General features: G+C 32.6%; 1 protein-coding gene across 1 annotated transcript in view; it reads right to left on the bottom strand.

Annotated features, from left to right (window-relative positions):
• LOC111000268 (irregular chiasm C-roughest protein) overlaps positions 1 to 27,110 on the bottom strand; it is an 88,961-nt gene that overhangs the window by 50,979 nt on the left and 10,872 nt on the right. The window contains exon 2 of the mRNA XM_045628067.1: positions 5,989 to 6,110. Coding sequence (XP_045484023.1) covers positions 5,989 to 6,110 — 122 coding nt within the window. The remainder of the gene's footprint in view (positions 1 to 5,988; positions 6,111 to 27,110) is intronic.

Genomic DNA, 27,110 nt, shown 5'->3' with positions numbered 1-27,110 from the left:
CCGAAATATTCATATATTTAAATTTTTATACATAGATTGTTTATCCAAGTATATAATAAATAAAACAAACATGGTGAGCTAAATAAAACCGTTTAAAAACTGATACTAGTAAGATTTACTTATTATTTATTACTGTTATAATTTATTCTTTTCTGCCCCTTACCTTCTTTATCTTTCCTTAAGCTCTTAATTTTCTCCAAGTCTCTACCCTTAGCCACTAATTGATCTAATTTTGTTTTTTGAAGATGATTTTATTTTAAAGATTAATGAGTTTTTGCAAAAGTTATAATAGGGCCGAATAGTCCAAGTAGCTTCAGCGTGCAACTCTCAACTCTGAGATCATAGGTTCGATCCCCAGCTGTGCACCAATGGACTATATTTATACGCGCAAGAAAGGCTTGGCGGCATGTATGCACAGGAGGCTGAACACAGACTTGCCTATTAGATTGACAAATTATAAAGATAATCTAAGGCCCAGACCTGAAAAGGTTTTAGCGCCACTGATTTTGTTATAATAGAAGTAACTAGAAAAGCATCCTTCGCGCACACTGGCTAGCATAACCTATCTTGTATACAGGGAGTAACGCAAAAATTAAATCACGCGATAAAAATCGAACACGAAATGCTCCATGCTCTCCAGTAGCTGTCATAGGAAACGCCTCAACCATTTATCACAAAACTATATAAAAAGCAGATGAATGAACATAGAAATCCAATTAGATGCCGAACAAAGGAGCTTGAAATAGTACTCGACACGATCGATAATACACTTTCACTTGTTTTATAAAAAATATTACGCGATCGTGTCGCCATTGTGCTTGAAACATTTATCTGCAAAAACACGATTAATAAGTTTGCATTGATGCTCCGGATACAGTACTTCCGTAACTAAGGATAAATAAAATTAATAAAAAAAAATGTTGTGTGGTTTTATGAAACCACGGTAAAAGTGAAACCTTTTTTTCACATTATAGACATTTAACTAAAAAAAATTTGGAATAATATTCCATTAAGGGTATAAAATCGCTTAATGATAATGAGAATGATAATTGGGACTAATAAAAGTAGACTAAGTCTTCAACTAAAATTTTTATTGAACTCTGTGTCTTAGAGAGTACGACATACATAATACTTAACAATTATTTAGATTATATACAAATTTTAAAAATAGTCTATACACTGTAGTGTAGACACGGTCAGCTACACTATAGGCGCCGCCATATTGACATTGGCTGCTATGACGAGTGCCTTCACTATCCCTACTCCGCGGCCGACCGTCACGCGACATGCGCCACACAGACGAAATAGTTTGACACGATGTAATAAAAGTTTCACTTTAATAAAAATGTAATTAAGGATTACATTGTTATTATTGTATTTTATAATAGTACACACCCTCCGGAAAACCTCTCAAAATTCTTCCATCTCTCATCCTAGCTACTATTTTCTAATCTGTCTTACAGGGTATAAGGCAAACCTTTTTTATAGAGGGTCTTCTGTGCCTGACACACGTCAAATGTGGGGTCCGAGGGATGACAGTGTACTTTCGACGTTCACGAGATTGTACGTAAAAACATTGCAGGTAGTTTCGTATCGTACTAATTGCTTATATGTTGGAAAATTCATTGGTGCTTCGAATTCACACTCAAAGTTGTAGCATAATAAGGACCTATGAATAGAGAATACATTATTTAAAATCACCTGACATAATCACCAAGGTTACATACACTAGCTAAATATTATTATTATTATTAAATATTGTATAGGTACTTAAACTCATAATATACGCAAAATCGCGAGTGTGAATTCACTCACAACATGTAAATATGTTGATAGTGGCGGTGACATCATTCAGTAGGCGCAACTTCTTTGATAACGGGGATCTGTGCAACAGACTGGTAAATGTCTAAGTGTACAGAAAGCTACTTGCTTTATAGTATATAATTATTAAAACATTCGTTATACGTCTAAACCTCGGATAACTTCGGTGATGTGTAAAAGATCGTTCTAAAGTGTGTGTTTACTTCCCATATAAGATTCAGTACTTTCATAGTATAACGAATAATGGTCCATGTATTCGCCTCCAGCAACACGTTTTGATCTCTTTATATTAATTTATTTAAGAAAACATTTAAGTCAAACAAGAATAATATATGTACCTTTTATATATTACTTTAAAATTAAACTTTTCGGTTAATTGATAACACAATATCAGTTAACTGTTAACACGAAACTCCACTTTACATATATTATCGAGACTAACCTTGGCGGCTCTGAAAACCGCCATTATGGTAACTTAACATTTAAGCGATACATAGAAGTTATACACTTATATACACATACTTTGTGGAACCAGCTGCCCACCGAAGTATTTCCGAGCCAATTCGACTTAGCATCCTTCAAGAAAAGAGCCTACAAATTCTTAAAAGGCCGGCAACACACTCGCGAGCATCGGGAGTGTCTATGGGCGGCGGTATCACTTAACTCATATATCAGTCATTATCAGTCATAGCTGCCCATAGATATAAATTTTCGTGAGTTTCTATTACATTGCTGTTATTTTTTTGATAATGTATAGGAACCTCAAGTATGAGAGTGATACTCTGAAGCTAATCAGAGTATCACTAACATACTTGAGGTTCAATCCCCGGCTCTTCACCAATGGATTTTTTTTCTATGTTCGCATTTAACATTTGCTTGAACGGTGAAGGTAGACATGATGAGGAATACATTCCAATACATGACCGACATGTTGGACCCACAAAGTCGACGGCATGTGTCAGGCACGAAGGCCGATCACATACTTGCCTATTAGATTGAAAAATCATGAAACTGATTATATTTAGAGGTTATACTTCGTTTAGCGCGTTAGGAAAAAATTATGAGAGTAAATTTTTGCGATGCGCGTGCAAATCGTCATAAAAAATAAACACCCTGAACTAGCTACAGTAAACATTTTAGTTTTATTCTAATATATATAATATTTCTACTAACGTCTAATAAGGCGAAAGATAGAAAGTTTCAAAAGATTTTTATCTTGTTACGCCAAAGTATGACTTCTAAGGCGTGTACATAAGTACATACACGTTTTTTTTAATACATAGACGTACAATTAACAGACCTATGACCATTCCACAAAACTTTTGTCTATGCACAACCAGAAGGGAATTTTCCGTCTCTGATTCTGTTTAGTTTTCTTTAACCTCATTTATCTGTCATATGCTAGAATAAATAGTGATACATATTGCTACTACTTCCGCAAGGAAATACAACCGACGAACAAACTGTTTATATAAAAGTAAATACCGCTATGCAGTTATTGTTTTTATTTTTACAGTAAGATACTGAAGAAAAATAGGTCGCCATTCTAGTTGGCTGCTCTAGAAATTTGACATTGGACTTTAAACATTGTGAAAAGTAGGCAAAAAGAACAATATTATTGGTTTTTATAGGAAATTTGCGGTCGAAGATTGAAATTAAATATTGTCGAAGGTTGTAACTTAACTGCTAGGTAAATAGATCGCTATAATATTTAAATCCAAAAGGTATTTATTTATATTTATATCATAATTTGCTAATTGCAACATCATTTAGTCATTTATTTATTCATTTAGGTAACTTAATGATGATATGAACGTCAAAAAAAAAATACATTAAATGCTTCTAATTTTACATTTACTGCCAGTTCTCAAATCAAGGACGTAGAACGGAAGAGAAGAAATGGCAATAAACTCCACCTCTTTTTTTAATCGCCAAGTTTTTTCTTTTACACAACGTATGTGAGCAGCTGCAAGCAATCATTACACAATGTTCCATACGACATCATGAACAGTAAAGAATCATAAAATAAATTAAAAACAAAGATTTGTCCTCTAACAGGAGGCATTGTGAAATAGGAGCACGCACTTACATACTCGTGGGAACAACACGCAAATACGTAGTAGAAACAACTAATATCAGCGCATACACGAATTCAAGTACGACCAGCACCACAAGTAGCACCCCTTCAGGAGTATGACGCATGGCCAGCCATCGGGACTCTCGCCATATTTTAAGTCATCATATAACTTTTTATCAAAGAATCAGTGTTGCCACCGTTTAGGTATGGACCTCTGATTTATGTATAGTTATCTAAGTATAATCAGCCTTCTTTGCCTCATGCTCTAAAGCGGGATAATTCCTCACGATATTTTCCTTATGAACGAGGGGTATAATATTCACATAGGAAGTCCATTGAGGCAGAGGGATCGAACCTTAAACCTCAGGGATGACCTTATCTCACTTAGAAATAATTTATCTGATTCGTATTAACGAGTAAAATATAATATTAAAATCTGCTTTAAGCCTTTGCAGCAAAAGCAGAGAAACAATAATTACATAATTTTATTTCAAAATAATTATAATCAAAACATTAACTTTGTGATTTTGTTTACCGTCAGGCAAAACTAATGCGATTATTCAAAACAGCGTAATTAACTTTAACAACCGCACACAATAAACATACGAAAAATACGCAAGAATATGAAAATGCGGAGCTGCAAACGTATGCATTTCAACTAATCCGTGGATGACGTTTTATATTTTTAACGAAAGCTCTGGAAAACTAAGAATTACATGAACATTTTTACGATATTTGACTAAAACCGCATCGAAATGCATTAGTGAAAAGGATTTTTTGAAGTACTAGGATTCATAATTATTCGTTTTCTCAATTATATTTACTACAAGCAAAACCTTGGGGATTTCAGACTTAAAAATTCATTCACACCCGATCCTTTATACCAGCATTAGTAAGGTTTCCATAGTTTTTTAGCCTTCTAGCACTTCCGAGTAAACTTATTGACTTATATGTAAATTCCCATCGTTTAACACAATTTGAAATGAATAATTTATTGTCTTTTCCAAACATATACATATATACTAGCGTGCCCGACAGACGTTATCCTGCATGATATTTCAAGCGATTAGAATATAAAACAAAGTATGAAAATACCGACTGCAGCGTCATCTGCCGGGCTGGTTTGTTTTGGCCCATGGACGCCCATGGACACTCAATGCCAGAGGGCTCGCGAGTGCGTTGCCGGCATTTTAAGAATAGGTACGCTCTTTTTTTGAAGGACCCTAAACGTGTGCATCTAAACTTTCCAGGGCTCCACCCAAACAAAATATTTGTGGAATATCAGGGAAAGTTTAAACGGAAACATAAATAATAAGTAAAGAAAAATACCAAACACGACAATTGAATTTTCCAATAAAAACTATACTGTTAAATTTTTTAAGGTTAGTTATTAGACATATTTTTATGTATAATACATAAATTATGACATTAGAGCTAACGTCATACTGGATGTCTCCAAAGTGATTCATATTCATGTACCACCTGCGTTAAGTTTTCTGTGTAAAATCAACCTTATCTTTATCATATCTATAAGTTAGAATAACTAGATTCAATATTAAAAAAAACGTATTTAGGGATCGATTATTAATTTATTGTCTAAACATTCAATGGCTACTTCAGGCTTTTAATAATAAAGCAGAAGGTAAAGGTGTGAATAATGTTAGCGTCAAATCGCAACTGGAGAACAACTGGTTTTAGTAAAAACTTAAAATAACTTTTAATAATTCAATACGATTTTCACTTTCTCTAAAATTACGTGATTCAGGTGAAGTTGTTTTTTGGTGAAGATTTCGATAGCTTTTACATATATATTTTCTTTTACATGGTTGGGATTAAGATTTATGATATTATAGTTAGTACGTCGTATATTGTCAGTATTTAAAGTCATCAATAGGGACGTGGTTACAGGAATGCATGAAATATTTAAAATATTTCAGATCGAATAAACTTTATCTCTTTTAAGCAAAATTTTTTTTTTATAAATCTCGTCTCGTCAAATATTTAACATCCATTTTTTTTAACTTGTAGTAGTTATGTTAGTATGTAAAATAATAATATATTTTACAAAATTATTTAATAAAGACTCTTACCTTATTGTCCTTCTGCCAGGAACAAACTCCTTTTTTGTCTGATATCCGGCATTTAAGAAGAGCATCTTCACCCGGGTTCACTTCTGTATACGTTGGAAATTCCACAAATCTTTGGACAGCATCTGAAAAAATCACGATCTGTAAATATTTTTCTAAACCACATTTAATTGTATTTTACCTACTAATTGGGCATTGGGCAAACATTATTTCGTTCAGGCTTTTTGTGTCTACAAACTAAAAACTGTGACGGAAAATGAAGCCCGGACAAGACAAAACCTCTAAAACCATTTTTAACATGAACAATGGTACATTATTTGTATGCATATAATAAAAAAATATTAATTACGCGAACTTATAACGAGATTATCAGGAGTAAAAAATGTCAAGACAGATTTTTTAATTACCAATCTCCTTAAGGCTGATGGATTAAGGAAATGAAGAGATGGGAAAGTTAATGGTTGCACGCTTGTCTACTTTATTTAATATCCTGTTTAAATAAAACATTTTAATAATACTATTAAACGCTCAAATCCAAAAAAATCCGGCAACGCACTCGCGAGCCCTCTGGCATTGAGAGTGTCCATGGGCGGCGGTATCACTTAACATCAGATGAGTTCCTACCCGTTTGCCCCCTTTTCTATAAAAAAAACAAATTCAGTACATTTAGTTCAGATATCTCTAGACCTCACTTTAATTAAGCATAAAGAATCAGACAAAGAAATGTGTCTTTCCTAAGCTTTGCATTTAACAAACGGAAATCCAATGAAGAAAAACACTTTTTTAACGGATTATAGATATGTATTATTATATTTAAACTTATAATTATTTGTACATAATTTTAAACACCTGGGATCCAATAATATCCAAATTAAAATCTCAAAATAAACAACCCGCGAAAATGGAGGACACCGTGAGCAATTTCTGCAAAAACCCTACATCTTTTAGTCGATACCAACTCCGGGGAAATAAATACAGATAACACAACATTTTCTGCAGCTGTAATACTTTTTGACATTTAACACCTTTGTCTTCAGTCACCGTGACCACGCACGCTGTAAAGCACGCGAAACGTCGGTTTAAATTTAAAATTATGTACAAATAATTATAAGTTTAAATATAATAATACATATCTATAATCCGTTAAAAAAGTGTTTTTCTTTAAATGTGTAAAAGTTATGTAAATAAAAGACAATACTATGTGGAAATCCAATGAATTAACTCATACGATGTTAGATTCAATACGGTTCGTGGCGATAAAAGGTCGCCTATATTCGATACTTATTTGTTGAAATGCCGTGGTTTCATTTCCGCTAGCATTCACAAGTGGAATCGTGAAATTGATTTAATCATACTCCGAAATCCTTATATTATTTTAACCTGCCATTATGTAACTACCAATTGAAAAGGAAAAACCGCTGTTCAATTTGAAATCTACTATCGTTATTATGTTAAAATGTTAAAATAATATTGTGGTTAACGTCAGTATCGCATTGAAAAATCCAATTAAATTAACGGAATTACTATTCAACTTTAATATCTGTCGTTAATTCAGTACTATTAGGCCCTGTTTCACAGTGTATGGATAAAGTACCAAATAGCTGCAACACATAAGTTATTTGGAATTTTCCGAATAAGACGCTTCGCGTTTCATGACGAATAGCGCTATCTGACAGTCGTGAAACGCAACAATAGTGTTAATCCTAACAATAAGTAATAAATAGCTTATTTGGAACTTATCCGGACATTGTGAAACAGACCCTTAGGGTAACATTGAGACATGACAATTAACAAGAACTATGATGACTTGATCTAAAAATCTAATAATTTTGTAACACACGGGACGGAGTCTCATTTCTGAATACAGTCAAAATCTATTATAACGACATCGAAGGTACTACGTTGGTCGTAAAAACCGATAGTCGTAACAAACGATGTTGTTATTAAGTAACTAATACAATAGAATTCAGCCGGGACCTTTAATTTTGGTCAATATAACCGGTATAAGCTAAAAGATGTCGTAAACGGTTCTGACTGATTCATTTATCACTGCTTAGTATGAATATAATTTAAGTTAAATGTGGAAGCCAAGCAGCCAAGAATTTTAACCACCAGCACACACGGCTGTTTTGCAATGTTTTGCAATTAACACTTGCTCATACGAATACTTTGTCAGGTAACTAAGATGTTTTAGACACGTATTTTTATATTTATTTAGCGACGTGTGTGACAAAAAGTATCAAAAAGTATTTATTTATTTCGTAATCCTACAGCTAAGATACATTATATATAATTACAATCAAATACACTGAAAATATAGCCAAAGATGGAATACATCATTTTACTACAAAAAGGTTCAAAGATTTACAAAATAGCAAATAGTAGATAACAAAATCTAACCCTAACAAAATAAAAGCGTTATAAAACCACTGGTTACAATATTTAAAACCAAATAAAATACACTTGGAAATACTAAGGTATATAGTGTTCAGTTTACAAGAACTATAAGTCGTCTAAAAGCAAAACTGTAAGGATGAGACCACGCTCTCGGATCTTCATGCAACTTCAATTTGCAGTAAGTTTCTCTTACTGTGAAATTTATATTCAGCACGCGTGAAAGCCTCAGTGTTCTTACACTTAATCTTGTACAAGTCGTTATTAATTTTTAAGTCGAAAGTTTTATTTTGTAAACAATTGTACCGTGTACTTAGGTTTTCGAAGTGGTTCCAAATTCGAATTTGGTACCAATTCTTAAAGGCCAGCTACTCACTTTCCGACTCTACTGAAATTGTGAATGTTTACATTGGCTCCTTTGTCCATAGTCTAAGAGCAGTGTTAGCCTAGTGACTTAGTGACTCTATGCTAGAATCTTCTATAATATAGAGATATAGAAAGAGATAATATAGAAACATAACTATATAGGGTTGTACGCATTTAGATGTGTAGCGACACTGGATTATGAATAATATTAAACAGGTACATATTGCGTGTAGACGGAAAATTAAAGTTACCGCGACATTTATTACCTGACAGTTTCAACGTGACTTTGTATATAAGGCCTATTATATATTACATAGCTTTGTTGTTTCAGGACTCTTTCGAGTATGAACATTTCTGCGTTCGTTTCAAGAATTTTTCTAATGTATGATATTTCTTCTCCATCCTAGATATCTTCTATTAACCTAATGTCCAATAAGTAATTTTAAAATGATATTAAATAATAAAAATATATGAATTAATTTTGAGTGACTGAAGCATTTACTGCGCCTTTTCACTTCATTATTCTCAATTGGATATGGGAAACTAATTTACAGTACAGTTCTTATACTTCGAGCAGTGTTGACCTAGCCTTCAGCATAGGACTCTCATACTTAAGGTCGTAGGTTCGATTCCCGTCACTAATGGAGTTTCTGTGTGCACATTTAACATTCTGTAAAACATACTGAGAATACCGGCTTGCCTTAGACCCAAGATGTTGACGGCGTGTGAGAGGCATAGGGGGCAGATTACCTACTAGCTATTTAGATTTAGAAATGATGAAAGAAATCTCAGAATCAGACCTTAATTAAGAAGGGTTTAGCGCATTCCAGGTATACTCTCATTCAACAAGCTTATCATCGCTTTATTAGTTATAATAATAACATTTGTATCTGCAGTACAGAGCTAAGTTTATAAATAAATAGATTCGAATATCGATAATATTCTCCCATCTCACAATAATTACTATTCTCGACATTAAAACACCGCTTCAAATTCAGTGGGAATGAGGCAGGACAGGGAATGAGTTGGTACATTTTTTGTATCCATTCAGTTGTGTAAATATTTGAATTGGTCCGTACCGTAAAATGAATTAAAATCTCTTTCATCTCCCAGCGGGGAATAAATATTACTTTATTGTACTCCAGCGGTTTATTTATTCGAGTGTTCTAGAACTTTTAGCTTGTGTAACTCGCGCGTAGGTTATTTCTCATGTTTTGGATTGGATGCAGTAGGTTGAGAATATATTGCGTAACACGTTTGCAAATTGTGTCCACAGAAAGTGAATTCATAGTAGGGGTTTGAACGCATGACCTCAGGATTAAGGGTCGTCTACACTGCTTGCGGAACATGTACTCACCCTACCCATTTAAAATTCTCTACGTGTACTTTCATTATTCCTTATAAAAATAACTCAGGATTAATTTTTATAATTAAAAACTTACCAGATTCTTAAGAGTGTCAAACTTATTAAAAGATAATTTATTCCACGTAAAATCATTAATATAATCGTGTTTTATTTAATAACTGAGGCCTAGAGAGGTTGTCAATTATTACAACTAAAATCGGCAATATTTTCTAAATAACTACTACAAACACCAACATAAGAGTTGCAACCAGGCACCTCTCTTTCAAATTCTGCGTGATTTTAAAAGTTTAAATAGTACTTATCCGGAGCTGGGTATATATATCGACCTTATAAGCTGTTTTGCTGGTATTTCATTGTTTTTTTTATAATCTAATATTTTTATTTTGTGTTGTATATATTTTAATTGTATTTTCTCATTTGTTACATTTTTGTTTACCAAAATTGTCATACATTTTAGATAAAATAGTTTGTAACATGATGATATGGTAAACTTTAATTAATAAAAGAAGCCAGATGTTGTCAAGTTGCTTAGCTTACTTTCTACTTCCGATCCCTTTGATCTTTTATTAAGATAGTAAACAATTTAAATAAACAAATTCATGAAATTTAACTATTGTGTGCTGAAAGAAGGACTTGCCTCCTGAGAAAATAGCAGCGGACTCGTTTCGAATACGCAAGCGATGTTTTTTGGAAGATGGACTAATGCCAGGCAGATGGCATAATATATGTATTTTATTTCTACTTTTGACTTATATGTTTTTTTCATATAAAGAACCTCCTTTAATCCTATATATCCTACCACCGCAAAACTTTCTCCTCTCCAATGTTCGGCGAGCCTTTGCCCCTAAAAAGCTCACTATAATGGTAAGGCTTAATACTGGCATTAAAAAATAGCCCCAATGATGCCAAATGCATAAGATATCGATTCCGTTTCACGGGTTTCATATGAAATTCATACAGTCCAATGATTTACATTTAAAAGCACTTACATGGAAGTGGAAATAGCATTCAGTTAATTACAGAAACTCATATGTTACCGTCACTCACAAGTCACACTTTACCAGTAAATACTTAAATATTATGCTGATTACTCCAAGCACGTACTGAAATAATTTAACTTACATTTCTTTAATTACTAACACTTCAATCGTGTTTATGCTTTACAAAATGGAAGTATGTATATACTATAAGTGTATATAAGGAAAATTACGATCCAAGGTAGATTTCGGTAAATTATATAAAATGTAGGTCCTCTTTTTTTATAATATTGTAATTATTATATTGCGCATATACATCAAAACAAGTCAAACATCGATATATGGTAGGTATGGTGGGCTAATCACCTCATTTTACTTAAATAAATAAAAAGTGTTTACTCATTTTAAGTACAATATTATACATAGCATTACAATGTTTAAGATTTGGGAACTCTTAAAAGGCCAGCAACACACTTTCAAATCCTCTGGCATTAAGAGTGTCCATGGGCAGGGGTATCACTTAACATCAGATGAGCCTCCTACCCTTTCAATATAAATTGTCATATATAAATTCCTAAAAATATATAATATAATTTACTTACATATTTTACTTTATTTTATTTACTTTTCTTTACTTATAAACAAAAAGCGAAACGGACACAGAAATGTATCCAATGTATTAAAGTTTTTTGGCATTCATATTATCCATTAAAAATCCCGAGCTACTCTTCTCTTACTTAAAGCCGTGGGAAGCATGTAATACATTATAATCCATCAATAGCTTAGCTAATCGCTCGGTGGAAATGCACAAGTCACAATGCAAGCTCACTGGGAAAATTGGATGGTCGGGATTTACGTGGAATTGACCAAACGTCGCACGGCTTATTTACGATAAGTATTCTTGGTACTAGTTGGCTGAGTTTGGAATTTTTACTTGCATGATATTTATTATTTATCCCATATGCCCGAAGCCTTTTATAAAAACTACATAGTCGCTTTCTCTGTCCCTATGTCCCTTTGTATGCTTAAATCTTTGAAACTACGTAACGGAATTTGATGCGGTTTTTTTAATAGATAGATTCAAGAGGAAGGTTTATATGTATAATAACATCCATTAAATAGTGGAGAAGTACTGTTATTTTTGAGGTTTCTAATGTGATGTCGTAAATAATTAAATTTTTTACGCTTACATTGCAAACGCAGGCTGAACCCTACGAGTTTTATCAAAATAATGAACTAAGTATTGTACCTTTTTCTGTAGTGTATTTAGTATCAGCATTGCACCCGTGCGAAGCTGGGGCGGTTAACTAGTTATTTAATAAACTTGATTTTCAATGCCGTATGTTTGCTATTAGATTCACTGTATGTTTTCAATTAACTTCGTACTTAATGGCGATTAACGAGTCTTAGGGTTCGCAACAAAGTAATAATATTTGTTAAAAACAAAAGCGGATCACGAACTTGCTTCGGCTATACAAACTATTATGCCCCATAGGCATTTTGTGGATACTGGATAGCTTGCAAAAAATATTCAATAGAATATAAAAAATAATATTTTATTACACAATTAATTTCGTAAAATATAGAGCAGGTTAATAAAACATTATCAGTTGAATCTTCACGGTGGGTAACTTCGTGCGCGTAATGCACCGTAGGTATAAAAAAAAATTTAGTTGTAGACAAACCGTAATAAATGTACCACGGAAGAGAATCTTCCACAACACGGATATGTTTCTACTACAGAGAGTAAATATGGATAGTTTAAAATATATTAAAAAAAACTAAAATAATATTATTATATACAAGAAAACTCTTTAAATAAAAAAAATATTCATAAAAAATAACCTAGACCATGTGCGCCATTTTAACTAAAGTAGTTCTCTTTTCATCACAGCGTACACACAATTTGTCAGAGAGAGACAATAATACAGAAACAATACAAAACTAATCACCTGCCTTTACTACAAGCTACTAAACTTCTGATAAGGGCACCAATATTCAATATATTCAAGAACACATGTGATTGGCTGTATTACTTTAACGAATTACACAGGTTAACGAACCGTGGAGTTAACTAACAAAAGTTATATTGTTTTTAATTTCTTATACAATAGTTATTATGTTTTATTTTTGTTTTTACGAATTGTCTTTCTAAGTCTTGTTTGTGTTTTGTTTCGTAAGTAAATATTTTTGTTGATTGCATTCTTATCGATTTAGAATCACCTGTTTGTAGTATTTGAAATACAAATAAACAGCAATGTTTCTCCAAAAAAGATTGAAAGTTCTGATGACCTTGCTCTGGCAGTCCAATAGAGCATTCATATTTTATTGTTCTACATTGTAAATCCTCTTTAACTTCTTAAATAATTGAAAACTATAAAAAATATGTTCTCCTTACATCAAAGAGATTTACAATTATTTGTGCACCGTGACCAAATTTGAAATTTGAAAGAAAAAAATCTCTACACAACTCTACCACTGAATCATAAAATCGAACTACCCCGTTTTAGTTTTAGTCATCGCTCTCTTTTCGTCACAGCACCAACTGAATTTGAAAGAAGGAGACGAAAGAATACAAAACAATGTGTTTAAAAAAATTTTTTTTTAAAAGTTTCATAGCAATGAGTCCAACAGCTCAATTCTATTACATAAAAAGTGCTTAACCAACCTCCAATCAATAATTTAACCTTTTGTCATGTAAATCCGCCATCAAGGTGCACTTACAAAGAAAACAAACAAAGAGAAATCAGTACAAATGAAATTTGCATAGGAAATGCCGGCGACGGAAAAGTCATAGAAGCCATGTGTGTTACAGTGATTGCAAACAGAATATATATTGCTTGCCGTATGAATTTTGCTATTACGTGTGCTGAGTGGCCGAACGGTTTTACCTCATATTTTGGCAGACTTTATGATTTGTTCGGGAGTTTGCATGAGACAAATTTCTCAATTTGAATGGTTCACAATTACAGTTATTTTCAAATTAAGAATTTTTTTTTTTTTTAATGTTTCGATACAATTTTTGTAGGAAATTTAAATTTGTAAAGTTATATTGTATTACAATTACTTATAGCTTCTTTACTGACGAAACTAGCGAAATGTGGAATCGACTCCCGGTGGGATCTTTTCTGAAAGATAGGACTTCCAAATTCAAAGTTAGAGTGTACTCCTGTCTCAAAGGGAAACGATCGAGAGAGCTTTATCAGGACCGTTGCAAAGAAAGATCGGATGATACGGATTGTATTGGCGACCACTTAAGATAAAATAAGCCTCTTATTACATACAAAAATGTCTGGAAACGCACCCATCTAATAATACGTGATGACTGATAGTTGATGACTTCCCTTTTTGTTTGCCCCTATTACATAAATAAAAATACTTACACTTGCACAGCATTATTTTGTTTTATTGATAGAGGATTAAAACTAAAAATGCCTTTCTCTTCATATAAGCTACCCAAAAAACGCACTCTTTTACTCTTTCAGAGACCCTTTCATCTTAAACCAAAATCAATTTTTACTTTCGATTCAAAACTAGCATTTACAAACAATCTCATGCAACATCTGAATCTTTGCTATGCTAAAAAGTATTCTTTTTATGCAACATCAATTATAAAATTGCAAATGTCATGTACAATTTATTACGTCAAGATTTAAAATCATTAATATGTCTGAAGTAGTATAGTATGAAGTAAATAGCGGAACCTAGTACACCACTTTCTCTTTTAACTATACATCCTTCATGTGTAATAATTTTTTTCTTTAATTTTTTTCTAAAACTAAGATATGTGTATATAAATCATAACATTTTCACTCGCATCAAAAGTACCATGGTAAGCTAAATTTTATTTATTTAAATAGTATTTTGACTGGTAGTAAAAGTAAATTGAGAATTAATTTACCACCTTGTCTATTGACGTTCATAAGCGTACTTGTTTACCTTTATAAATAAAGTTGAGTTTGAGTTCATAACAAAGAGCATTGACCCAAGGATTCGTGAACAATGCTATTATTAATTTCCAAAATCATAATCACATATATCTACTTAAATGTAAGTTTTAACAGCATTTTGTAACCAGACATAAACAGTTGACAATCGTTCCTAAGCATGCCACACGCTATACTTTAAAACCACAACCTTATCGTTCACATCGAAATAATTCCGAAATTACCCTGGAAATGTAAACAATACCACTTTCAATTACAGCATGGCCCGGTCTGGCGTAGCGTGTATTAAACCTGCCGGGCAAAAACGTCTGACCCAAATGACAGAGTGCAATCAAGTGAGCACAATCCTGGCATTCATTTTTCAAAGTAAACTCGACAATAAGGCCCCATCAATCATTGGACAAAGAAGCTTGAAAATGCAGGCAAATACTTTTGTATTTCGCTATTAAGTGTGGCCAGTATCGACAGGGACGTACTTACGAGTTAGATTTGTTATAAAGTAATTTCTGTGGATAAGAGACAAACGAACAGTAGTTTTGTCTTTGGGATTTATATCTTCTTAATTCTAAAGATACAATCAAGCAATATATTCACTGTATTCTATAACACATAAGTTTTAATAAGAAATATGCTAAGTTTGACAAACGCAAGTTTAATAATTCAATCCATAACATTTGTGGTTATTAATAGCTTCACGGGTTTTATTTTACTTTCTTCGATTTCATTTAATTATTAAACGGAAAGCGCATAATTAAAATACTAATAATGTTTTTAGTTCCATATTTAATTTTCTATCGTTCTCATTTTTTAAGAGTCATGCGCAAGTCCGGCTCTGAACTAGACACTTATCGTGTAATTTGTAAACATATAGTCCCAATTTTCGACACCGCGTGCTAGCGCTCATTGTGTGATAATTGATGTCGTGGGAACCTCATAGTTATGTAATCGGCTATGATGAATAAACATTGATAGAATTTATTTATTTTAAAACGCTCTATCAGTTTATCAATTGGGTCAAATAGAGTTATAGTAAATAGGTTTAAAGGCCGACAACGCAGTTGCCAGCCTTCTGGTAATGTGACCATGACGATATCACTTAACATTAGATGAGGCTTGGTTTTTTTTGTATTGTTTAGATTAAGTCACTTCTTGCAATTTAGCCATTATGTTTTTTTTTTAGTTTTAGGGTTGTCTGGAGATCGCGTGTTAACGATTACCGTTTCATCGCTTAAATTTTTATGTATTATGTTATGTTTTTTCTTAATGCAACGAAGTGTAAATAAATAAATAAAGTGACAAAAAATACGTGAAGACAGCCCTGTATTATATCGTAATTTATAAACATAAAGTACCAATTTTCGGCACCGTGTGCTTATTGTACGATAATGGAGCTCGTGGGAATTGATGCAGACCATCATTGCGGATATTGATTTGTTACCTTTCACCTCTGAGATAAAATTACCTTCCGGTTGAATGATTCCTAGCTTTGTTCGTAATATCAATCACATTACTTACATGCTCAGACCTCTGACTTTGAAGAAAAGAATGAGACAGCACGACTAAATTCGATGTTGCTAAGGAATACATTTGACTAACTTTAGGCATAATACAGCAGTGTTGGTCTAGAACCTTCAGAGTGCGACTCTCATCCCAGAGGTCGTAGGTTCGATCCCCTTTGTGCACCAATAAACTTTTTTTTATATGTGCGCATTTAACATTCGCTCGTACGGTGAAGGATAAAATCGTGAGAAAACCGGCATGCCTTAGACCCAAAAACTCGACTTACATCAGATACAGGAGTCTGATTACCGCCAATTAGATTAACAAATAATTATGTAACAGATCCAGAAATCCTTAGTAGTACCACTGATTTTTGTTAATCATAATTCGATATTATAAGTCATAGGTAGGTGAAAAAATTTGCTTTTGTATTATGTCACCGATTTAACGATATTTTTCTAAGTCTGTGGTTTATTTCCAAAATACATTTATTATTTTATTAAGTTTTACGCAGCAATTAAAAAATGCGGAAACTAATTTAAAAATACACTCGTTTCTTTTTAGTTCAAGTGCTTCGTCTCACTTCAAAAATAAGTGTTATTACTATAAATGTCACATAATCTTTATACCAGGTATTATACTTTATATAAACTTATTATACTTTCGTTTTTGTACATAATAACCGAATAACCATAATATGGACGTTAGGATTTTTTATAGTGTCTTGTACGTATTGTGACACATAAGATCTTTGCTAATTATATTTTTCATGAAATCTGTCAATACCGTATAGTTCACATGCAGTGAGCGTGGGAAAGACAATTAATTGATTACGAGCATAGAATGCGTATAATACTACGCAATTATTATTCTTGCAATCTGTATTAGCGCCTATGAAACGTATTATAATGATATCTGTATTTATCCACATCTAGTTAGACGGCAAACAATTATATAGATTGGAAGTTGGTAGATGACTTCTCTCGGAGAGTTAATTGTCATATACGTCAAATTGTAAACCACGTTCAAGTATTTCGCTGTCGAGTCTATGACCTAGAGTAGGACTCAATCTATATGATTTATATCTTTAATATAAGCGTTTTGTTATCATTACATGTTTAATGTTTTTTATATTATTAACGAGCCTGCGGGACTCCCAAAAAGGCAGTCGTCGCAGCCTATTTTTAGTGTGTGCGTTGCCGACCTTTAAGGCAGGAGTACGCTCGAATTTTGAATTGTTGGAGGTTGTATCTCTCAGGGAATTCCACAATCGCTAGTTCGAATAAGAAAATGCCTTGTGAAACGGTCTATGGAAGATTTCCACCCATCAAGGTGTTAATGTTCACTAGATACGTCGTAGGCAAAACTATGTTATTATCTACTACATCTGAAATTATTTATTTATTTTTAAATACTAACACTATCTGTAAAGTGCTTAGCCAATATGTCACAATAAAATATATAATATTAATGAATTCATAAGAGACACAATATCGCTACTTGGAACAGTTTGCGAACATATATAAAAATATGTTTTAAAGCAAACGGGCAGGAGAGTTTATTGCCAGTTCTTCTCTTCCGTTCTACGCCCGTGATTTGAGAACTGGCAGTTTACTGGCCACTAAGATTTATATTAAATTAGAAGCATTTAATATATATAATATTTTTTTTGACGTTCATAACTGTACATTATGTTACCTATATGAATAAATGATTTTTGAATTTTAGACATACATTGTAAATATCGACGGGAAAAACAGCCGAGTTTTAAGAAACTTAGCTTGTTCTCAGACGAGGCTGCGTCCTTGAAGCCGCAGAGGTAACCTTGATTTTGTATTTGATTTCGTATAAAATATATTACCAGCATTACAAAAACCGCAAAATGAAACTTCTAATATATCGAATTTGGTTTTTGCCGAGAAAAAACATACACTATTTATTAATGTAAAAAATATGCATCAACGGACCCGAACGGTAATAAAAACATGAATAATTCATCACGCTGCTTCAAACAATATCTTTTGTTATCGACGTTGTCAATTATTGGTTTCCTATCATATGAAATATTTAAATTTTATTGCAAATAAAATCCTCTGGGCCTTTTTTGCTCCCCTATTGCGGTATATGAAATGCAAAAGGCTTTTCTATAAATACCAAAATAGTATAATACGTAACTTAGGGGATCCTATTTTGACTTCCATTCCTAGTCACAGAACAATTTTTTTCCGTTCAAGGCATATGCTATATAATATATATTAGAGATTTAGGTTGGCACCTGAAAGATAGTATAAGTATCGCAATACAGCGAGCCCAATGCACAGGGACCATACTTTTTAATTTTTTAAGAAATTATTATTATTTTGTTAATTTAAATATAGCTTGTCGAGTTTAATCAGTATTGTGAACATGATTATCCTAAGCTTACTTAGGCTAGGAGTGACAGAAGTAAATTTTTGTATTACAATGAATTCTTAAATAAACATCTTCCTTCTTAAGAAATGTATACGGTGTATATATAAGACATAGAAAAGACACTGTATATCAAAGACATCTTATGTGAAATATAGTTTAAAATTTATGTCTGGTAATCATTCTATATTTTTACGTCGATATGATTCACTTCTGGAAACCATTTCTAATATACGAAATCGAAATATAATTGCCAAATGATGAATTCATTAGACATCAATCACTTAATAAACAAATAATAGCCTAGTTCATTAAGAATACATTTCAATAACCGATAAGTATATTTATTTTTGAATAAAAGAAAATTACAGTCAAGGATCTATTTGCCTTTAAGCCGTCAAAGTATAACAATATAATTAACCGAGTTTACAATGTACTAGTAGATAGTAGATGTTTATACATATGATATAAAATGATAGGAATTTTGGTATGTTGTCACTAAAATGAGTACCAAAGTAGCTGTGCAAAACAAGAGACAAGTATTTGACGGTCGTTCGTCTTCTGTTTTATGACCTTACCCTGTGTTCTTGAGATGCTTTAAGAGTGTCTGAATTGTGATAGAGGATGACCATACGACAATAGCTTAAATTTGGTTCATGAAAGATAGAAGTGGCATTTCTAGCTTTTAGAGTTACCTTCTTTACCTTTCTACTCACTGAGCAACTAACTTAAAATATATCTAGGCATTTTATGCAAGAACTGCTAATTATAATAATTATGTTTTACAAATAAAGTCTTATTATTTCAATTTTCTTTAAGAACTAATAAAATACAATCTAAATAACAAGGTTCACGTGTGCTTACATATAAAAGAAACCATATTTGTAATTGTAAAACCCCTTTGAAGAGTCAAACCCTTTCACAACGCCAGAGCTCTTTATAAGCAATCTTTGGTCACAAAGGCTTTCTTATTCAATGTCATTAGACGTCAATTCAATCAATACAACAAAGGCTATATTTATCGTCATACATAAAAGATATATCCTATCCCTAGTCATAAAACAGTGCAGCGGTTCTATCGTAATGTATTTTTAATGGCGCCCAGCGGGCAATCAATTTCGGCTCGGAAACTATACATTCTATACCCGCTTCCTTCGCTACCATCTCTTTTGTTTCGAATTTAAAAATGCAATGAAAAATGTATTTTGAAATGAAATTTCATGCCGTTCGATTGTCTTTGATGTATAATCTGATTTATATCATTTGTTTGCAAACTAGACTTTAATAACGACGCATAGAGTATACTATAGCTTGCATTGGTTTTGATGGTTTGCGATTATCCGTTTAGAATTATGGAGGGAATATTCAAAAATTATAACTAAAGGTCATGCCACGCAGTCAGAGGGAAAATTAGTTTTGTGCTGTCTTCATTCAGTTACCATATTAGTGGAAAATTGAACTAACTAAAACTGTCTTTAATAAAGATTAGGTAACAAAAAATTCAAACCAACTATATCGTTAATAATGATAAATCATTATTTGGGTATCATTATTCATTATAAACCAATTCATTTTCAGCTCAGTAAACTAAAAAGTTTGGATTAAGTTAGCTTTGAAATTCGAAGCTCGGGTACCTCAAATGCAATACGGCTAGCAGCCAAAATGGTTTTACACCCAAACCCAATAACCTATCTCAATCCATTTTTGACCATTGTGATAGACATCTTAATTCAAATACTAAAAAAAGTGTGCCAATAACCAATCGACGGATTGTAATAGCCATCTGTTGATACAAGCTATCCAATGTCTGTTTGAGGTATGTGGATAGAACTTTGTATGAAATTGACAGTTCAACTGTGCCAATATCCTATCTTAAGATTTCATCTTACAGCAGTTGAGTGAATTACACCAGTGAATTTAATTAAAAAGCTATTTAATATGTTTTTAAACATAGAGATGTATATTTTAATTATTTGTACGGTTTTATTCACTTTATTTCGTTTATATTGATTATTTATCAAATACACTAAGTAAAGAGCGAGCTATTTGGCGACTTAGGCAAGTCGCCTAAGTCGCCAAACAGGGATTATCTTCGTAGGGTTTGGTAATTGGGATGCAGATAGGAGATAGATCGACTGCCACGGTCTGATATCAGATTGTTTTCAATCTGAGTTTGTGGAATTAAATATATATATATATATATATATATAATTGAAATTATTGGGTTCGGGCGTTAGTGCATTTTGTTCATTCAAAATAAATCGCCTGGTCAGTCCGTCTTTCACTGTTAGCAGTACGGATATATCATGTTCTTCTCAAATACATGTTAATTTTTTTTTCCAAAAATCCAAATATAAATGAGAAACGTATGAGGTAGGATAATGACCACAGAATATGTCCGACGCGCTCCAGGTCACAGTATACAGTTTCCGTAAGACGATATCCTGTACTCTCACTATTAAATAACGCTGATCGCTCTTCGCGGAATTCGTATACTGTATCTTTGTTCAAGATGCGCGCGCGCAGTGGGCAACAAATTCTTTCTGGGTATTAATTACATATTTTGCAATGTATTCAGCATTTATTATATAAGTTCCCAAATGAAGCAATTTTTTTATATAGAACAGGCTCTCCTGATAAGTGATAACGTCGGCTGTTGACTTTTAATGCCAGAAGGATCGAGAGTGAGTTGCCGGTTTTTTTTATTATTTTTTTTTGTTTCACACCACAGATCGTTTAGTTTTAAGAGACTTTATTAGGATTTAAGCATTCATAAAGATTTACAATTCTTCAATGGAATTCTTACCGGATCGAATTAATAAAGATAATAAAAATAGCGATTTGGGTTAGTCTTGTAAGTGTTACACATAAGCATCGTACATCGTAAAAATTGCCTCAAATTTCTTGTAGGAATTGTAACTTCAGCAACTGACTGGAGAATTTCTCGAACAATACACAATTTAGCCAGTACACGCCACATACCACAGAAAGTTAGCTGATACAGAATACCATTTGAATAGTTGTGTGAACTGTATGACTCAATAGTATTGATTTTTAACACAAACTTTGAGGGCAAAAATTGGGATTTCACATAGGGAAAGATTTACTAATTTTGTATCAAAATTTTTTTTTCATTACATTTCTTTTTTTTGTAATAGGACGCATACAGGAGGCTGTGGATCAAGTGTGGATCATGTGTGCTCTCAAGTGCGTTGACGGCCTTTTACGAAACACTCTTTTCTTGAAGGACTCTAAGTCGAATGTGTTCGGAAATATTACAGGAGGCAGTTAGTTCAAGTTTGGTATCATACGGTTGACTGTTACAAAAATAATAAATTTGATAGTATTATTTTAATAAGCAGTAAAAATATGTAATTATTCATGCCTATAAAATGGTTTTATTATTATTGTCTCCTCCCAAACATCAAATCCTTACAAAAAGGGCAATCAGAAGCTTATAAAAATTTGTTATAGTAACGATATACCTATATGTGTGAAAATAACATGAGAATTTAAGAAGACAAGAGCTAAACAGATCTATGGGACTTTCTTACAATCGAGTAGCCCGCAATATCGAAGCAGACTACTAACGAGGGGACTCTTTGTATTGAAGCCATGAAGATGAGACCATTAATAAAACTCTGTGCAATTTCAGTGTTCTTCATAAGAATATTATAACGAAATACAATACAAATTAAAGCTACGTACATGTCACGTCTAGTAGATTCAAACTAGAGAAACAAACACAATATTTGTTCAAGCCTTGTAGGGCGACAAATAAATTAAATTTAAACCTTTTTGGCAAGTAAAAGTTGGAATACGGCAAGTCATAGTAAACTAGAAGTCAAGTAAAGAGCAAACATCAAGACATTTCGTTCTCTTCAAGAGGTATGAGTGCAGTCCCGTAGGATTATTACAAACGTATAATCGTACAATTATGACGCGTATTACTGCTACTATTGCTATGTACTATAGCTATCTTAATATATATATTTCTTGTGTGCGTGTGTATGTGACTGAACTCCTCCTAAACGACTGGACCGATTTAGACGAAATTTTTTGTGTGTGTTCAAGGGGATCTGGGAATGGTTTAGATTCACAATTTTGTCCGCTGGACAATGTTTTTTTAATTAATTTTCAACTTATTAGTTGTTGTTGATTTTGGAATGTTTTACATTGGATCCGACAGACGGCGCTACCATCGCAGTGTCAAATTTTAAATAATATTCGAATTTTAATTTTAGTCTGTCCCGAAATTTAAAAAAAGTTTTGTTATCATTGTGTTATATCGTGCTGGATCGTTAGATATTGTCATAACTTTTGAATAATAATTTTCATCAAAATGGCTTATTAAAAATTGAAATTTTGAAATTAAAGACGTGTAGACAGGACAACGTCTGTCGGATCCGCTAGTATATATATATATATTTTTTGATATCAAATTAGTCAATTGCATTCTGTTACCTCTATTAATTTTTGTATAAGGGAGTTACTTTCATATATATAAATTGGCTAAGGATTTTCGACGCATTTATTGAACCAGTTACTAGAGTTATAAAAATATGACAGCTATTGACTTACTACGTGTGTGTCGAAACAAATCTATGATGCCCCGATCTTTTAATAATAACATGAATGATTAATGATAACTTTATTTCTTCTTCTTCAAGTGCCACTCCATTTAAAACAGTGTAATCAGATTTGTTATGATAAAACCGTAAAAATTGCCTTAATTGTTTAATTCGGTAATTAACCTACGACACATGTGAATTTGAAAATAGAATTTGAATAACCAATTCAAAAAAAGAATTGTATGAAATTGGCTGGATTAAATTTATTCAATTGTTTATTTTAATTGAAACATGTGAGTATAGCAACTGCGATGGCATTGGAATTGTACGATTATAGCAGCTGTCTTGTTCGTAATAGGGTACCTTGGGAAATTATTCCTCACGAGACGCCCCGGGGAAAATAGCCTCGTAAAACAAAAAGTTGTGAACTTTGAAATATTAATAGCGGCACAAATTATAGGTTAGATGTGAGGCTCGATGGACACGCGTCAAATGTACATATGTAGTTTTTAAAATGGTCTACAATTATTTTTTATATCTTCCATACATATTGTTATTGGAAAATTTGTTTTTAAAACTTTAAAATAATTTAATACAACGTAATACATAGGCAACCTAGACGAGTCATTATACTAAATGTTTTGGAACTTTACATTATCTTCTTCGCTTCTCCAAGATGTGAGTCACACCACCACGTGGTCACGAGTCACCACGAAGAGGTCAAAAAGCACTTTCAGTCGGTTATTTGGGATACTAATCACCCAATTAAGCAAAGTTCAGACATATTCTAGTAATCGGATAAAATTTATATATACGTGTAAAAGATGATGTGAAAACCCGATATTTGAAGCCTTACATTTGGCCTTAAACCCAACCGTACATAGAACTGAGAACCTACTAAGCCTATATTATACCAATGTTCATTCATTCATTCTCTATTCCTTCCCTTCTCTATTACGTCAGGATTACAGGACAATAGGGATGCGGAAAAAATCATAGGGGAACAATTTCTAAACTATTGGGCTTCCCTATAAGCCTATATGTAATAGGTAAAGTGCAATAGTAAATACGAATATAAATATTTACAGGGTGGCCAAAAAGTCGTGGATCAAACGCAAATAGGCGATAGATGACGTCACCAGCTGCAAAAAATTGTTCTACGTAGGGTCCTTAAGCTCAATCCCTGAAGACTTATAATTTATTCTGTGTTTTTTAAGAACATTGACTTTTTTTTACTAATTCTTATTAAAATTAGAAAAAAACTACACCCTGTATCTTTTTCATAATATCCACTATATATTATATTATATATAATATATTCATGGGTCCTTGCGTTAGACATGCTATTTATAGTTGTTTATAGAGTAAAATGAAGATAATATTAAGTTATACGATATAAAATTTTCCCAAATCATAAGTTTTTGTTTAGTTCGGACCCTACTGTGATAAAAATACTAATAAATAATTTTTGGCGCATTTAATAGGGGCTCTCAAAAGATATTACACATGAGTGGCTATAATTTCTTTCTAGGACGAAAAAACAGATTTATTATATCGTCCAAAGCAGAGACAATAATAAACCTGCCAAATCAACTTTACCATAAATATCCGACGTATGTACTCGTTTTGAACTTTGAATTTTGAAACGCGTAAAATGCGTCGTCAGAGTATTTACATACTTCAAGCGAAATAATCCAAACTGCATTGTCACGATCACGGAGCGCATCTTGGCTTTGTAAAAAATCACTAGAAAAAGCATCCAATGTCACGCTCATGCAGGTCGTAGTTTCTCACGGTCTGAACAAATAAAACCCTGTACTACGCTATGTAAGACGATACTAAAAGATCGTTTATCGCTTCTCAAGAACCATTACCGGGTCTTAGTGGCGATAGGATATTGGACGTGCCGTTTGCCGGCAATGTATATACGTCTGGGAATACTCGTTGTATTGGTAAATGATATTTTCGTATCTTTCGGTAGCGCTCCATTACATTGAGATGTCAGTAACTATATTGCAAAACAGAGATTGTATCTTTGTCGTTCCTTGATAGTTTTGAAAATTACATTTACCTAATTAGAAACAATTTAGTTGTAACTGCTATTTAAATATACTTGATGCATACTTTACTTCATATAAAATTATTAACACATTGAATGCGTTTGCAATTCGATTAAGTAAATATTAATGTTTGAAAAGATGTATGAATGTATTTTAATATTTTTATTTAAAAAAAAACATTTTTCGGATCCGAGTGGTCGGCATACAGCATATTGGGTGCCGAAACCTCGGAACCGACAGCTAGGGATTGTAATGGATAAAAAAATGGGACGCTGGGACGGATCCGAGTGGGCGGCACCCCTACTGTGACCCCACTCCACTCGGATCCGAGAAAAAAGCAATTAATGTGTTAATAAGCCGAAATATAATAGTATTTATTTATTTTTATAAAAACAATGAATGCCTTTTCTTATAGATCCCTACAATGGATAATTAAAATATAGTTATCGTGATAAAATCTAAAAAAGCCTTAAATTCGATGTAATAATTTTACATTTTCAAAATGTTTAACTTAATTTTAGCACCTTCCTAAAGGTGGGTATAATTTGAAATTGGAACAAAATAATGACGCAAGCAAAATATCAAATACTGTTTGTAGATAACTGCGTCCCTTCTAAACTCACTATATGTTTACTATGAAATTCAGCAAGGTAAAATTTAATCAAAACTGCAAACTTTCATCCATGCCATGACAGGTAAAATTTGAAATTGGTAAATCACTTGCAAAGCTCTAAACATGAGGTGTAAAGTCACACATCACTATGTACCCAACAATTTACCATCCCGTGGGAACAGTGCGGGGGCGGACGATAATTGTTTGTCCACACCCTTAACCCTTCGGCGTACCTCGCATAATTACAGGGCAGCCTATGATTCGAAGGCTCCGCTTTGATCAACGATTCAGGCGCGATAAAAGGAATGCGTTATGAGGAAAATGCTATTGTAAATTTTTTATCGAGTTCCATTTTTATATTCGCTGTTTTTTGGAGTTAGGTTAGCTTTTGAAATAGAACTACGCATTCCAGATTTAAAAGCATTGATATTTAACTTGTCAAAGGCATTTTATATGGCTGCTCTGGAAAAGTATAACCAAAATATAAGTCATAAAATATAAAATCCTTTTTAATTTGACGGTAAATAAAGATAATTTTTAAAATTCGAACACTCAAATTTTAACAATATTTTATAACAGATGTATGTATGTTTATAGTCTTGCTATTAAAAAAAAGAATGATATGAAATCACTGTTATTAATTGAAATTAATCAATATCAACTATCCGTTGCTTTCCTTATAATTTGTATGTATTATGTTATTTGTTTTGAAGTAATGTAAGGAAGTGTGAATAAATAAAAAGAACAAAAAACAATCATTTTTTATCAAACTACCTTTGTGGGGTGTCAATTTCCGGTGCGTACGCGCATCAGAGCACAAATGATAAATATCCTTGCTATGTTACCATATATTTGGTCGTTTTAATATGGATTTTAAAGGAATACGTTACCTGCTGTTAATTTTAGAGATTTTTTTATACAA

Source organism: Pieris rapae, chromosome 4 (genome assembly GCF_905147795.1).
Source record: "Pieris rapae chromosome 4, ilPieRapa1.1, whole genome shotgun sequence".
NCBI classification, from domain to species: Eukaryota; Metazoa; Arthropoda; class Insecta; order Lepidoptera; family Pieridae; genus Pieris; species Pieris rapae.
This window is presented reverse-complemented; position numbering and strand designations above follow the sequence as displayed.